This window comes from Homarus americanus, unplaced genomic scaffold (assembly GCF_018991925.1).
Source record: "Homarus americanus isolate GMGI-L3 unplaced genomic scaffold, GMGI_Hamer_2.0 scaffold48226, whole genome shotgun sequence".
NCBI classification, from domain to species: domain Eukaryota; kingdom Metazoa; phylum Arthropoda; class Malacostraca; order Decapoda; family Nephropidae; genus Homarus; species Homarus americanus.
The window spans coordinates 736498-753128 of record NW_024730579.1 but is presented as its reverse complement, the minus strand read 5'-3'; the positions used below and the strand labels follow the sequence as shown (position 1 = coordinate 753128).

Genomic DNA, 16631 nt, shown 5'->3' with positions numbered 1-16631 from the left:
TACTAGAATGATTGCCTGAAGGATCCGAAGTACTGTAATTTATGAGAGTTATGCGGGTGGCGTTTTGGCATCTAATTATACGTGGAATAAATATTAATGAATCACCTGCATATTAGCCCTCCATCCCAGGTTTTTTCACCCGATAATTAAGCACCCTAATGGTACCTGGGGGGTAGGTTAGGTTAGTGTTAGGGTTGTTACTTTTAAGTGAAATAAGCTGGAGGTTAATCATCAGTGATCCATTTTGACGCAAGAATCGTTAAGAATGTGAGGCGGTTGATCAGTGGAGAAAAAACCTCGGTTTGAACTGGTATATTATCTAAGATGGTTCCTGGTGTTATGTGTTATGCTCCACTTACCAGAAATACTGTATATCAGATAATTACTGTAGTTATGATATCCTTGTTATTACATAACTTGAAGTCAGGTATCTACTGTACTCGTATATCACAATGTAAGTTTCAACATGTCAGGTCACACAGTTATTGTTGCGTCATGTTGACGTCTGAAAGCTTGTAGTTCATGGGAGCTGAGCGTTGCACCACGTACTGTGCACATGCTAGGTACAAGTGCATCACTGTGCACTAATACAGATACCTATCAGAGGGTTATACATATAGTCTCTACATCAACCCTACATTAGGTGCTTCTTCACCCGTGTTCATCTAGTTGAAGCCAAGTCCAGAAAACAGTGAAGGCAAACATTTTTGCAGTGAGAGTTGTAAACTCTTGGAACAACCTACCGAGAGTGTTGTGATGATTCCGAGTGTGAGCTGTTTCAAGAACAGACTTGACCAACACTTACAGATACATTCAGGAGCCGGTGCATGTCCAGTACTTGCCAACAGTCGTAACAGAGACGTGACCGACCGCCCAAGAGGCTAACGAGCCGACCAGTGGCTAAGAAAATAATAGTAAGTATAAATAATCTCCTGGAAATATTCTGGGTTCGTCTATCTGTTTTCATACCGGCAGTGAACCGCCTAAGATTAGCCCCTTGAGCTTATTTTACTTTAATATTAATCACACTAACGTTGGCATGTAATTTCATTCCAGTAGTATAATCGTCACGGGAAGGAGGGGGTGTGACGTGGCTGTATCGCTGATTTGGAATGTCAGACTCTAACCAATTCCTGTCTTCACGTTCTACAGTATGTTTATTATTTGGTCAGAGTCACCGAGGGAAGACGTGCAGTCGTGGTCCGTCGCCCTCAAGGTACCATGGCGGCCCTTACTCCTGAGGGGTAGGGGTGACTTGGCCTCACCCAGTTTTTCCATTTAATCCTGTAGTGACCACTCGTAGCAAAGTATAAGGTAAAGTTAGCTGCTGCAGCGCGTAGAGCCGCTCCTGTATGACTTACCTGAACAAATTAAGGAAGGGTTAGTTACGTTAGTACAACCCTCCCCTTCATATCCCTCTCTTCATGTTTCTATATACCGGGTCCGGTGTGGTGGTCAGTATCAAGTATAAACTAGGTGATGGTGGACAATAACAACCCATCTGCTGTTGTTGGCATTAGAAGCCTACGAATGCCAGCCAACAATCCATGAGTGTGTAAATGGACAATAGCCACACGCGCCACATCTCACCTCCACATCAAAAACAAACTGGCAAATTTTCACGAGTCAACTCTCAGTATCAGTTCAAGAGGGATTGAAGGTCATCAAGATCTACCCTGCGAGCATGTTCGCCGCATGACGCAACCCTTCACTCTGACTCACCGCGCTACGTTAAATAGAACCGCGCCAGCTCTTCAATCCCCAGTCTTGCGCAGACCACCACGCCACAAACATGGTTAAGTACAAGTTTTTGCTCAGGAAATATTTTAACGGTGAAAAATATTTGAAAAGCAGTGATCGAGTGAAGCAAAAGAAAATTTCACGCTTTGGTGGTAATGAAAAAGAAAATATTTATAAAGTGAAGAAAGAAATACTTGGTGCATGTAACAGGTAGGATGTGAGTTCATCTTTTTCGTGTTTACTGTTTTGTTATGTCTGCTTACTACACACACACACACACACACACACTTTACCGAACTATGCGTAAACAGTTAAAAACACAAGTGTAAAATAGCCATGTGTGTGTGTGTGTAAACAGGCTTTGCTGCCATTGTCAAGGCGTTGTATATGTGTACACGTAGGTATGTTGCTATGTGAAAAAAACTTAACGTACAGTCACCCAAAAAAGTCCTGCCGCGAACCAAGAACCCCAAGATTTATGGACAGAATAATGTATCAGTGTGTACTGCTTCGGGTTCACGAGTCTGAATCTCGGGGTTCGTGGTTCGCGACAGGACTTTTTTGGGTGACTACATTGGAGAGTTAAACACAAGAGCTTTCATAATTGAATTGAATTACTGTTTACCATTATTTGTATAAATTACACTGTATATATTTATGTTGAAGCATTGAATTTGTATGACGATTTATATATCTAAGTTTATCCATCAACCTGCATTTCAGCCGCTTAGTAAAAAAGGAAAATAAAAAAGTAATTGAAATGTTTCTCTAAGTGAGTCCTCCCTCAAAGATGTGGCTATTTTAGAGAACAATACAGGTTGGGTGGGAGACTTAAGAAAAGTTTGTGAGTTTGATGTTTTATTTTAATTTAATTTACTAAGTAAATATACATATAGTATGAGCATACGTATATAAAAATTACCGAGGATAACTTATAACATACGGTTGGGAATCATTGTATCGATATCAAGTGAAGGAGTTCAGTAGCGGATCTGGAATTTTGGATGAAAGAAAATAAAGTTCCAAGAAAAGTCTCAATTTTGTCATTGAAAAAATGGACACTTAAATACCACTAACAAGCAAAGTAATACAACCAAACGGAATATTTGGCAGTCGTTAATTGACAATGCATAACTTCCACAGATTGACGACATTCACAACTCAATGTATCATGGCATTATAGGTATATTACAAAATCGCATCTTATTAAATATCTTGACAACATAAACTAATGAAACAGTTTGTCGTCATACTGCCCCGACAGCGACAACTGAATCTTTTCTAACATTCCCACCACAACTTGGTTTTGTGAGTGGTATACATGGTATTAGTATTCACAAGTGATCGTGGGCCCTTTGTGCCCGGTGGCGAGTCCGGTGGTACAGTTTACCAAGGCGTGAAAGTTCGAACGCTCGTGCTTGGTTAGCGCGCAACCACCGCCGTCCGGCTGACAGCATACAGCGCATCGTTTTCCAGTTGGTCGTGGTTGTTATAATCATGGTCGTGGGTGATATAATCATAGTCGTGGTTGTTATAATCATGGTCGTGGGTGATATAATCATGGTCGTGGGTGATATAATCATAGTCGTGGTTGTTATAATCATGGTCGTGGTGATATAATCATGGTCGTGGGTGATATAATCATAGTCGTGGTTGTTATAATCATGGTCGTGGGTGATATAATCATGGTCGTGGGTGATATAATCATGGTCGTGGTGATATAATCATAGTCGTGGGTGATATAATCATGGTCGTATAATCATAATAATCATATAATCATGGTCGTGGTTGTTATAATCATGTCGTCATGGTCGTGGTTGTTATAATCATGGTCATGGTCGTGGTTGTTATAATCATGGTCGTGGTTGTTATAATCATGGTCGTGGTTGTTATAATGGTCGTATTATAATCATGGTCGTGGTTGTTATAATCATGGTCGTGGTTGTTATAGTCATGGTCGTGGTTGTTATAATCATGGTCGTGGTTGTTATAATCATGGTCGTGGTTGTTATAATCATGGTCGTGGTTGTTACAATCATGGTCGTGGTTGTTATAATCATAGTCGTGGTTGTTATAATCATAGTCGTGGTTATGAATCGTGCTAGTTATAATCATGGTCGTGCTAATTATAATCATGGTCGTGCGTGGTTGTTATAATCATGGTCGTGCCATGGTCGTGGTTGTTATAATCATGGTCGTGGTTGTTATAATCATGGTCGCATGGTCGTGGTTGTTATAATCATGGTCGTGGTTGTTATAATCATGGTCGTTGTTATAATCATGGTCGTGGTTGTTATAATCATGGTCGTGGTTGTTATAATCATGGTCGTGGTTGTTATAATCATGGTCCTGGTTGTTATAATCATGGTCCTGGTTGTTATAATCATGGTCGTGATTGTTACAATAAGGGTCGTACCTGAGACTAACAGGTAGAATAAACCCCATACCTTATCTTTAATCCCAATAAACCCAGATTAACCTCACCTACTCAACAGGATTAGACACCATTAGGATTGTGCCACCAATACCGATACATTTCACACTGGATTAATAACAAAACATTTAATCACATTTCCAATAGCTAATGTCTTACGGATATCTTATCAAGTTGTGAGTCTTGCATGTCTATATAATTGTTTTATTCTTACAAATATTTATAGTTCGTTGTGTATTGTATGGTATGGTATGGTATGGTATTGTACTGTATTGTATACAGCGTACAGCGAATGAGGGTGTGGCAAGTCCGTAGACTTGCATGGTTAATTAGAGTGCGTTTTCCATCGTAAATAAAATGGTTTATTCATGGCTTCCTAAAGAAACCACCGACATGGGACCAGGTTTGTTCCACTCTATGAAATTTTGCGATTTTTCCACCATGTTTGATGAAAAACGATTGTGCCGTTTCGGCTGCACAGACAGACAGACAGACATACATTCGGATAGCGCTATAGTATATTAGATGAACTGATTGTAGCAGATTTTTAATCACATTTATTACTGTCAATAATGTCAATGGTAGTAGGCCTGGGTGTAAATAATATTTACACTAGATATACACGGGTCCTCCGAGTCACCAATTGCCTTGCCAATGACATCGTAATTCACAGAGGATTTGTCGAAGGTGTTGGCTCACTGCGCCTCAGTGGCGTGGTGAGTGAGGGTCAAAGTCAACGCCAGGTGACTATCAGGTCAGAAATTGATCATTGTGGGAACATTAAAAAGTAAAACTTTATAAAAAAATGCAATTTTTCTGTGACTTCTTATGCATTAATGATCAGAAGAAGCCCACAATGGCAGACGAAATATTTATTCCAAAGAGTTTGTGACAACTGAGTTCAGGGGCGAATCCAGGAATACCAACATGGCGAGCGCAGCGAGCCCACCCAGCTGACAAATATCGTGGGCATTTTGATATTAGGAGATATTATGATGTCAATAGCAATTACTCTTTACTATGCAAAAATACCAGAGTAAATGCAACATTAAAGAATAGGTAGGTGAATTTTATGATGAGAAGGGGTGGGATCCTGACAGGGTCTGCCCCTGAACTGCCGCTCTCCTCAACTTCTTCAGTGGCGTTATTGACAAGGCTTGGCACATTCACCTCTACATAAGCCCCTTACGTGCAGTGTGCTACCTGAACTGATGAGAGGTGACCGCCGGGATGATGGGTTATTACAACTCAAGATCATTAAAATCTTAACAATTATGACATGAGTTCGTGTCGTGCTTGTCCCGGATACATTGGAGAAGGGTACACGGTCCAGCATTATTCAGCGTGACCCTACCAAACATCACGGGTTACCTCCCGTACCAACACTGGACAATGTAGGTCATAAAGAACAGACCAACTGCCAGAACAGCTCGTAAACTGATTGGTGGGTAAATTAAAAGAGGTCAGATGTAATGGAAGATTAAAAGTGTTGATTATTGTAGAGTATTGTAATGGGGAACTTACAAAGAATCTGTAACGAAAATGCATATTTAACTTGATATAGAGGTAATCATTCCAATGGATTATGACGGCAAATTTGTTAGGAGACAGGACCATTAACACACATAGTTAAGAATAAATTAAACATGAACTTCTCAACAGGCACATGAAGGTGTTAGAGTGGAGGAGGGTGTGTGATGACTGGGTGGCGGAGCAAGTCGAGAACAGGCCAGGCGCCAGTACGCCAGTCTGTGAGCTTTACAATGCATACATTGAAGATAATCCCCACCACTATATGGACATTGGGCAGGTAAGTCATCCTTGTCTAAGAAATGAATGCAAGTTTTCCATGTTACTAATTGTATTTTTAAGTAATACTGTGTAATATATATATATATATATATATATATATATATATATATATATATATATATATATATATATATATATATATATATATATATATATATATATATATATTTATTGAGGACCTCCGAACCATAACCTGCTAAGAGCCAAATGTCGCTGAAACGTACTGCATTGTATTCCCCAGCCTCTTCGCTGCCCCCTTCTTAAGTCATAGGGCCAATTGGGAACATGTAAACCCTCCCACGCTTCCACCTGCTATAGTCAGCATTGTCAATCCAAATCTCCGAGAGTTGTAAACGACGAGAGTATGCACCCGCATCTGAAGCATTCACTCCTCCAGCTTAAAGGGTGTTTTACCCAGATAAGGATTTTCAAATATTGTTATTAAGTACAATATATGTCCTGAATATGGTTGATTGGCTAACGAAATGTAAAAGTTTCCTGTAGTCAATCCTTATCTCCGAGAGTGTGGAGTGGGGGACCGAGGGCCAGTGTGTGAGGAGGGTAGGAGTGGAAGCTGGCAACAGGGTTGGGAGAGGGCAAGTTAAAACGTCTCCAACTATAACCCAGTATTTATTAATCAAACTATTAATATGTAATAAAGAGAATAATGTGGTATCGGAAACTAGCAAAGCCAAAATTATACAACACGCCCTCTCCTGCTCCCCTCCTTCCCTATTCACACAGACGGCCATCAGTCATGCTCTGTTCCTTCAGGTCTTTCCCTCCCCGCAAAAACGCGAGGAACTGTCACCAGCCCGAGGGGCATACCCACTCGTGTGTATGTAATATACAGTATATAATATGTATTGTAAGGATTAGAAACAAAACCTGGCCATGAAGGAAAACCAAAAGCACATACGTACTGTAGTTATGACTGAACTGCTGATCCCTGACCAGTGCTGATCACCAGGCATACTGCGTGTAGTGCACAATATTGCCCTCTGGGGAAGCTTTTATGGTCAGTCAATACTATGGACGGTAAACTTAATGAATTGTAAGATTCGCTGAACAATAGGTTGCTGTTAAACAACTGTATTTAGGTATAGGATAGAGTGCAAATGAAAGCAACATCTACGCCTGGCAGTGGTTAACCATACCAGGTAGAGCAGCGTGGTTAGATCTAAGTGGAAGCCTTTCCTGATTAGTATACCGGTAATCGGTTAAGACGTTGTTCTCGGAAGCTTTCTCTAAATGACCACACAAACAAGTTTCATTGAAGTTATTCTAATATGAATTGGCACTTAATAGCTTCCTCAGCAAATGTAATGCTATCATTTGAAAGTCATTTACCAAGAAAAATAATTATGCAAACCAATCCAGAGGGTAATTGATGCACACCTTCCATCCTAATTATACACACCATTGCTGGCATAGGCTGCCCTCAGCCTGTTTGAATGAATTAGGAATATTGAAAAGTTTTGTATATATGATGATGGAGAATAAGTAAAGACTGAGTAGCCATGGCCGGCTACTCGCTAACCCACACACCACTGTAGACTATAATGTCTATTAGTCAATGGCTTCTTAAGATATTATATGATAACCATATTACACCTCGTAACATAAACTTTGTGTAATTTGACAATTCTATGAATTAAGCATGCCATTTAATTTCCTTGTCATACTTGGTTATACAGCCAATGGCATGGATATTCATTAAACAAATATCAGTAGTTCCCTGTAATTAGACTCTGCCATACCTAATTACTTAAAATACAGGTTAATGCCTGTTGATTGCACAAAGGTAAATAAGGCAAATAAAACTCCCGCTAAGATTTAGACCCAGGATGGAGAAGGTCTGTGCCCTTTACTTGTCCCTTATCTTCCATGCCTCGGGTGGGAGAGGTAGTGTTCTCCCTTCTCATAGCTGTGCTACATGGCCTCTAATGCCTAGCGCGGTGGATTAATAAGCGTTACAAAAATGTGATTATTGTTGGGCATTATCATGAGTGTGGTGTGAATATGGTTTAGTGAGGTTCTTTTCTGGTGATAGTGGTTGAACAAAGCAAGAATTAGTAAATACAGTATTAGCTCACAGCCAGTATGAGTGAATCATGGCACTAAGTGACAGGTTAACTTATTATATGCTTCTATATAATAAAAAGTCTAGTCTTGTTAGCTGCACAATTCCTCTAGCCCACCTCCACTTCTACTCTCTTCACCCCCCCCCTCCCAACCCATCACCCTCCTCTCACACCGGCCTCCGGTCCCCAACTGCACGTCATGAGCGAATGCTTCAGACGCAGGTTCATACTCCAGTGGATCACAACTCTCGGAGATGAGGATTGACAACGGTGTCCGTAACAGGTGGAAGTATGGGACACTGTACATGTTAGTGAGAGTCTTCTGAGCATTTTCCTCCATTTTCTATTTAGGCTCTTAGCAGATTATGGTCCAGAGCTCCTCAATTATTAATGCAATTTTTTTAGTTAAATAAAAATTTTGGTTTTATTTGTATTATAAATACAGTAATTTAAATATGGTTGTTAATTATTGTTCATAATTTTGTTAGTCAATTATGATTCATTGATCTTCTGGGTTGAGAATTTGACCCCTACTAGAGGACATGCAATAGCCTGAATGTAACTATCATCTTCTTTTCCAACAGTTTGGGAAAGTGCTCAGTTCACAGTTCCCCGACAGAAAGCGACGCCGAGGCAAGCAGGGCGCTCAGATATATGTCTATCAGGGTGTTGCTCTCAAGTCCAGAGTGAATATAGCCTCAACACACAGCATCATGAACAATCCTGCAGAGCTTCCTGACCCACCACCACCTCCTCTCCAAATCAAGAGTGAATTTTCTGAAAGTTATAACCTCTTGGATCAAACAACAATCAGGAATCCAGCAGTTGGACCCATATTGTTGTCTGTCCCAAAAGAAACTTGTAGAGCAACTGTGATCAAAGAAGAAGCAGAGGATCGTGATCAGAGTTTGGTTGCTGCACCCTTCATCCAGACAAAGAGGAAATCAATGGATGAGAACTGTATTGTGTCACCTGTCCACCATAAGAAACTGAAAGCCACAGATGAAAGAAATGACTCCTCATCCACTGACTTTATAGGTAATTATATTATATACTGTACTGTAAAAGATAAGTTATCATAATCAATTCACAATGCCCAAAGCCAATTGAAGTTATGTTTGGTTGTGTGTGTAGTTTATATGGTCATGGTATAATAGCATTTCTTATAGCTGAGTACCACACTACTTATAGGAAAAAATTGCAGAATAAATATCGGTAATGTGTTGATAATAAATGAGTTCCTGAGGTGATTAATATGTAGTATATTTATTCAGTTTCTACTTGTTATATAAAAATGTGTAGGTACTGGAGAAATAAATATTCCATTGAAATGAATGAAATTTTGAGCAAAATGGCATTAAACTTGTCTTTTGTCTTTCAGATAATTCTACACTCCTCCTCAGAGAAGAAATAAAGGAAGAGATTGAGGTGAAGGAGGAAAGTGTCCTACCACTAGACATCTTACAATCAGAACAGACATATCCCCAGACCCAGACATTTCCATCAACCGAGGAGCCAGAAAATGTTGATCTTAGACTGAAACGTCATTCCAAAGTTTCACCCACTAGAACTTCTCTACCCAGAGATGTTAAACGTTCCTCACCAACATCAATCAAACATAGAATGCCCTTGGCACGTCAGTGGGTGGATGCCAACTTGGTGGACAAGAAAGGTGCTGTCACTACTGCTAGTGCAATTGAAGAAGCATATGCTCAGGACCATCCTAATGACCCACTGCCTCAGACAACTGTAAGTATTATGTAAGGACAGGTTAAATAGCAACTTTTTAGATGTCATCATCAATGTTTTATGGCCATTTTCTTTGCTTTTGTAGGTTAACCACACTTGCCTGATGACATCTTTCCACGCTGCACAGCATCTTGCAGTCTCTCTTAACTCTCATGTCATTTCTTACTTATAAGACATCACAAATTTAAGTAGTTTTAAGGAGTATTCATACTTCAATACTGTACTCTCAATTGCTTTTGTTTTTTCCTTTTATGTATCCACACTTAAGAGTGTAATGTCTGTAGGATAAACTGTCTGTTGGCTAACTTCATCAGACATTTAATTTTTTTTTCTACGTTTTCTTAATTTTTACAAGTACGTACAATATTGGTGTTTAGTCTAAAGTTATAGGGTGATCACCCACGGCTAATAAGATGAGGAAGTCTATTGATCTGTCATTCATTCATCAATAAATAATATACCGGTACATACAAAGGTGATTCTTGGATTTATACCATATTTGGCATATACCTGTACAGTGAGCCTGTGTTTTTCGTAGGAATTACTTTCCTCAAACCCCCACGAAAAGCCAAAACCGCGAATGCTCTTTTAGGAATCACTGTACCTGTGGCTACCAAACAGCTCAGGTAGGTCATGCATTTAACCACACCATGCTCTCCACTCACGGCCCAGTGGTCACACTGATCACTGATGCACTGTACCGGCATCTACCAACATCATTATTTGAAACTAATCATATTGTAGTATGATAGTGGAAAAACATAAACCCAGTTATACGTATACAAAAAAAAATTATTTACAAGTAAATAGAAATTTTTCTATTTTGCTGAGGTCGGCAACACCCACATTGCCAGCCTCTCCCTGCTGTCCTGGCGACTGCCCTCCCTCACGCAGTCACGCCAGCCAGCCAGTCCTCTTTCACCCACATTCTTCCACTTGAAGACTTGTATTCTGACAAAAGACATATGAATTGTCAGTCTTCACCACATCTCGAGCCATAGCTCTCATACCACCTCTGAGCTTGTCCAATAAAACACTTTTTTCCGTAAAGGTCATCACTCTTCTTGATCTCTTGGTCACTTTAGAGTCTTCGTTTGTAATATTTGCCTTTGATGAGGCTGGCTTACGTCCCGGAGTCATGTGGAATGCACGTGGGAGGACAAACAGAAGAGGTAATCACAGTAGCGTTCACAGTACGGTAGGCATGTGTGGATTGAGACTTCTCGGAGCAGCGGGTGTCTGAGGCGGAAAAGGGTGGCGTCTGTTTACTGCACCGCACAGGGGAATATCGAAAATGGCGCAAAATTTAAAATTTTTATTTTAAAGTTTATTTTGTGTGTATATATATATATATATATATATATATATATATATATATATATATATATATATATATATATATATATATATATATATATATATATATATATATATATATATATATATATATATGTATGTATGTATGTATAAAAATAAAAGGAAAACAACGGAGCACCTTAGCTTTTCGTCTTTATTCAAGACATCTTCAGAGGCAACTGAAAGCTAAGGTGCTCCGTTGTTTCCTTTTCCGTGATTTATCAAGATTTATCTTATCCATTTGTTTTATATATATCAAACTTATATATATATATATATATATATATATATATATATATATATAATAATTTTTTAGTAAAAAACCACGAATGGTCAAAACCGCGATAAAAAAAAACGTGAAAAACACGGGATTACTTTACAAGATAAAATACCTCTGTAGGGTCACAATAATGTATGAATGCACCATTCTGGTGTGCAGTGAGTCATAATATATGCATTATATGATGACAAGAAACTAAGGGAGCAAATGCTGTTGGATCGTATTAAATTTCTGAGCTATTTTGTGTGATAAAATAAAAGTTTGGAGCACTGTATTCATCAAAATTTGCTTTAGTTTATTTTTTAGTATAGTCATGGTAGGCAATTATTGATATTTTTTTTATTATGTTTAAAGGGAAATTATGTATGATCTTCATTGTTGTTTTTTGCTTTCTAAATGAATTTCCAAAGTTACTAAAAAAGAAGGCTGGTTATTCCTATACAGTACTTCCATATGCTTCTTTCAAACTACAGGTAGCTTAACACTTGAGTTACTTCTTAGTGCTAAGATTTCTCTTGGATTCATCCCCTTCAATAGTGACTTGAATTCTTCAAATCCCAGTTTACTCACTCATTCCAATACACATTGGTAAAGTCGAAGGCTAAAATAAATATTTTTCTTTCAGATGTCAGTTGTGATTAGGGGGAAATTTCCTACAAGAAGGAAGCGATCTGAGCTGGGTTTCTATTACCAGGATCTGGATCTGGTGAAACGTCGAGATGATGTCTCAATGATGTCCCACAAATTAACTGAAGCAACAACTCTGCAACAATATCCTGTCAAGATTCAGATCAACACTAGTCCATTAGCTGAAAGTGGCGTTTGGTGTCCAAAAATAATAAGTGTTAAAACTACAAAGGAGGACAGGAAGCCAGATGACACAGCCAAGACAGAAGATATGCAGCATATCATTGTTAGTAGGAAAGCAAACACAATCCCAAGTAGTGACAGTTCAAGGGAAAGGAAAACAACCATTTTCACAAAAGTTTCCCCTCCCTCAGCAAAAGAAGAAACCCCAAGTAATGTGAAGAATAATGAAGGAAGGAAAAAAGCCATTGTGATTGGAACGCCAAGAGTAAAGCCAACGATTGTCACAGACAGAGATGGGGGACTGTCAGTAGCTGTATGCAACCCACCCCCCGAGAGTGTCTTCGATTATGAGGGTGTCCCATGTGTGATGATTCCAGTAAGTCAGGCATCCAATCACATCTATGTTGAAACTGAAAAACTTTTGCCAAATTCTAAAGCTAAGGCCATAGCTAAAATGTTCTCGAATACTTCTCAAGTGCTGTCAAGGGTAAATAAACCAGGGATTCTCTCATCACCATTACCTGGACAGAATGCCACTCGTCCATCTCCAGTTACAGTTGTTAAATGTGATAATAATTTAGGTGACAGAGGACTTCCTTCTCCCTCAGCACTCGGAAATAAAATACAAATTAAAACAGTATCTAACCTGAACGAGTCTCTCCAATCTCAATCCAGTGATAAATTGATGTCATTAGAATGTTCAACAGAGAGACAAAAGACTAGTTCGTTATCAAGTTCTATGGAGGAAAAAAAACATGACTCGCTAACATATTGTGAAAAGAGAGGGAATTCAACTGTGTGTGAGGGCTACATGTATAGTACTATAACAGGGAGCGAGACAGAATCATTTGATAAGGAGAATGATGACTCTCACTTGGTAATTGATGATACCCAGGCGACTTCCTGTGTTCCTGAGCCACACTTGGAGGATATGGATGTCCTCGACTATATTAAGAGTGAAATGGCTGAGGATGATGCATTTTCTTCTGTAGATATGAGAATGAAATCAGAGCAGCATTTGGTCTCTTATAGGTGTGGTATTTCTGGAGATGCATCAGAAGTATCTCAGAAACATCATTTAAGGGATAAAGTTCAACTGACTGATTGTGATACAAAATATACTATGAGATCAGGAATTACAAGGAGTGTGAATGAGGTAGGTGAATGTGAGGTAGAATTTTTAAACCAAGTTACAAAAACAAATGCTGATGTAAAAGAAAATTTTAAATTTGTTGCAAAGGCTGAAAGTAAAATTAATATCTTAGAGACAGAAAACACTTTGAATCTATTTAATGGTGAAGTTGATGAAGGGAACAACATAACGAGTGATGAGCATGAGTTAAATAGTGATATAATAAATGTTAGGAATGTAGTGTCTGACATAGAGTGTGGAAATAACAAGGGTAATGAAGATACATCTAAGATTTTTAGTGTGGAGAATGAAAGTAAGGTTGCTGAGCCACACCAGAGGGTAAGTAAAGTTGGGAAAAAATCAGTAAACAAAAAAATAAGAAGCTGGGATGAAGATATCAGAAGTTTTGTGGTAAACAATAGTGGTGCTGATATATTTAAATATAAAAACTTCCAAAAAAGGATAACAAAAAGAAAGAAACAGGGAAGTGGTAACCCTTTACACCCTACTAGTACAGGGTGCTCAAAATCAATTGATAAAACTCTAAATGTAAAAAGTGAGTTGTCAAATACAGAAAACTTGATACCGGAGGAAGACATGCCATTATCATGTCAGAGTCGTGAAATGAAGATTGGAATTTCTGAGTCTGATGATAGACTAAGAGCAATAAGTTTGAAGAAGGCAGTTTTGGACACCACTTTTAAATTGCTATCAGAAAGAAGTGCAGGACTCACAGAAGCTGAGAGAGCTTGCAAATTAGAAGCAGCCCTGTTTGAGGAGAATCCTGCAGTCTCCTATGCAGTCCAGACAGCTAATACTAAAAACCTCCCACAGTTCCCTTGTCTCCCATCATCCACACTTGAAGATCTCAATTTATGTTCAGAGATGCAGTCCACATTGTTACTGCAGCACCACCAGGCATGTCCTGGCCTAGGATGCCAAAGGTGCAACGTCCTTCGGGCAGCATATGTACACATCACACTTTTCCGGCACCGATGCCAAGTATGGCACGCTTTTACTAAAATTGTGAGCAAACATTCCTTGGGCTGTAATAAAGCTAGCTGTTCATTACTCTTCTGTCAGTTCATGAAGCATGAGCTACATTTGTCTGGTGTTTCAGTTTTGCCTAATCATCTGATGGAGCAGTGCATGCTTCTAGAAGCAGAATTTATGAAATGTCGCAAGGCCGGACCTCACGGTGCGGACCTACACTGTGGTCACCAGCAGGATGTAAGACTGCCTCAACCAGGGATGATGGAAACAACTGTAGAGACTCGTGGCCTGAAACTCGTGACTGACTTACTTATGCCAAACAAACCTAAAACTCATGATATCTCACTGGCTATATTGAAGACTCTGGAGGTAGCTGCAGCCCACTATCACACAAAGGTGAAAACTAAAGATTAGATCAGGGGTTCTCAACCAGGGGGGAATTTCCCCCCCTCAGGTTTTCAGGGGGGGGGGGGAAACTGATACTAATATGGAAAAAATAAAGGATTTTCAGTATTATATGCATATTATTTGGAATGCACTTTTTGAGGCAGACAATCTTGGAAAGGAGGGGGGAATGACATTCTGACATATGGTGAAAGGGGTGCATGGGGGCAAACAAGGTTGAGAACCACTGGATTAGATTATTCCTCGTCTATACAGTATTATAAAGTTTTGTACAATATACAATAAGTATTATTTACATGTACAGTATAGTACTGCTATCAATTTACACTTGCTGTGTTTAAACAAAAAACAAATGTATTTTCAGTAAATGTGTGACCCAAAATACCAAATATCACATATATACTGTAATGCTACAATTGAGCACTATGCAGAGCATTACTCCAGTCCAATTTACTGTGCATTACTGTAGTGTGAGACCTGACGACATGGTTGTGGTTGTCAGGATCATAATATAACCCTTAACAAAGGGTCTGGGATATTTATTTGTACTGGATGAAAATTTTACCAAATGTGTAATATACAGTAATAATAATAATAAAAAATTGTATCATTTACCTGATAATTAAATACACAGCATGAATGAATGAATGGAATTGTGCTCTTATTTTCTGGCCATTCTGCATTAAACAGAACGTTTACTTTAATACTATATGTTTACGTCAATACAGTACTAATATACTGTATGTACTACATTTACTTGCGTACAGGGTACTAGTTTTACGAATCCAGGAAAAAAAATCACATGAAAAGGCACGGAAAACCCCTAAGCTAACCTAACCTACGTGCAATGCCATCATATATATATATATATATATATATATATATATATATATATATATATATATATATATATATATATATATGTGTTGTCAATGTGTACAAGTCATGTGACTTTTTTTTCCTGTGGACTTTATTTCCATCCACCAGTCTTACATATTTACTTCAATACTAGTACATGTATTTCATGTTTACTGTACAGTACTTCAATTCAAAATACTACATGTTTACAGCTTTGATAAGTATATTGCAAGAATGTGTAATAATAGAGAATGATGTGGTCTTTCCAGATTAACCCACAGAACAGACACAGTATAACTAATTAAAAGGGAAAAAATATAAGGTAAGGTGAAAATAATAAATAAAAGTCTGGATAGTGCAATAGCAGAGAAGGGTGAACAGTATATGTATATTCCAACACTAGTATGGGTACAGATACATCTGGAGCCAGTACATGTCCAATACTTAGCCACAGTATATAACAGAGACGTGGCTAATCGCCCAACCAAGTGCGATCAGTGACCAAAAGGGTTAATATCTCGGATTTTGTTTTACCATTGTTACTAGGATTCTTTTTTAGTTAGGAATTGATTTTCTTCTATGGCATTTCCTGCGCGAATTTATATTTTTCGAGTATTTTAACCGATAACATTACTAACAATATTTGTTGTTCAAAGTGGTTAGGGCTTTGAAGTTGAGGGGAAATATGAGATAAATTAATAAAAAGAAAGCCCAAACTAACAAACCCTAAAAAACCTTACCTAACCTATAAAAATCCCAAAACTATGAAACACTTACTTTATTAATTGTTTTCAGTGTTTAATGTGTTAGTGTTTTTTTTTCGGTGTTCAGGTTAGGAAGGGGGCGGGGAAAGGGGATTCATAACCTCGAAAGCCATTTTTAACCTTTTTATAGGTTAGGTAATGTTTTCAAAGGCTTGTTTGGTTTTCTTTTTAGTATTTTACCCAACATTTCCCCTCGACCTCAAGCGAGATGTCA

General features: G+C 38.6%; 1 protein-coding gene across 3 annotated transcripts in view; it reads left to right on the top strand.

The window, feature by feature from the left end:
* Nucleotides 1-14906, top strand: part of LOC121867050 — a 41009-nt gene extending 26103 nt beyond the window's left edge. Inside the window, exons 1-5 of one of the 3 annotated variants that reach the window (XM_042366810.1) lie at nucleotides 1750-1950; nucleotides 5837-5984; nucleotides 8655-9108; nucleotides 9452-9819; nucleotides 12081-14906. In XM_042366810.1, the coding sequence (XP_042222744.1) occupies nucleotides 1793-1950; nucleotides 5837-5984; nucleotides 8655-9108; nucleotides 9452-9819; nucleotides 12081-14804 (3852 nt within the window). In that variant the 5' untranslated portion in view covers nucleotides 1750-1792 and the 3' untranslated portion in view covers nucleotides 14805-14906. Of the gene's footprint in view, nucleotides 1-1749; nucleotides 1958-5836; nucleotides 5985-8654; nucleotides 9109-9451; nucleotides 9820-12080 lie in introns of those variants that run through there. The other 2 variants (XM_042366812.1, XM_042366811.1) reach the window with 2 other exon arrangements.
* Nucleotides 14907-16631: the final 1725 nt, after the last annotated feature.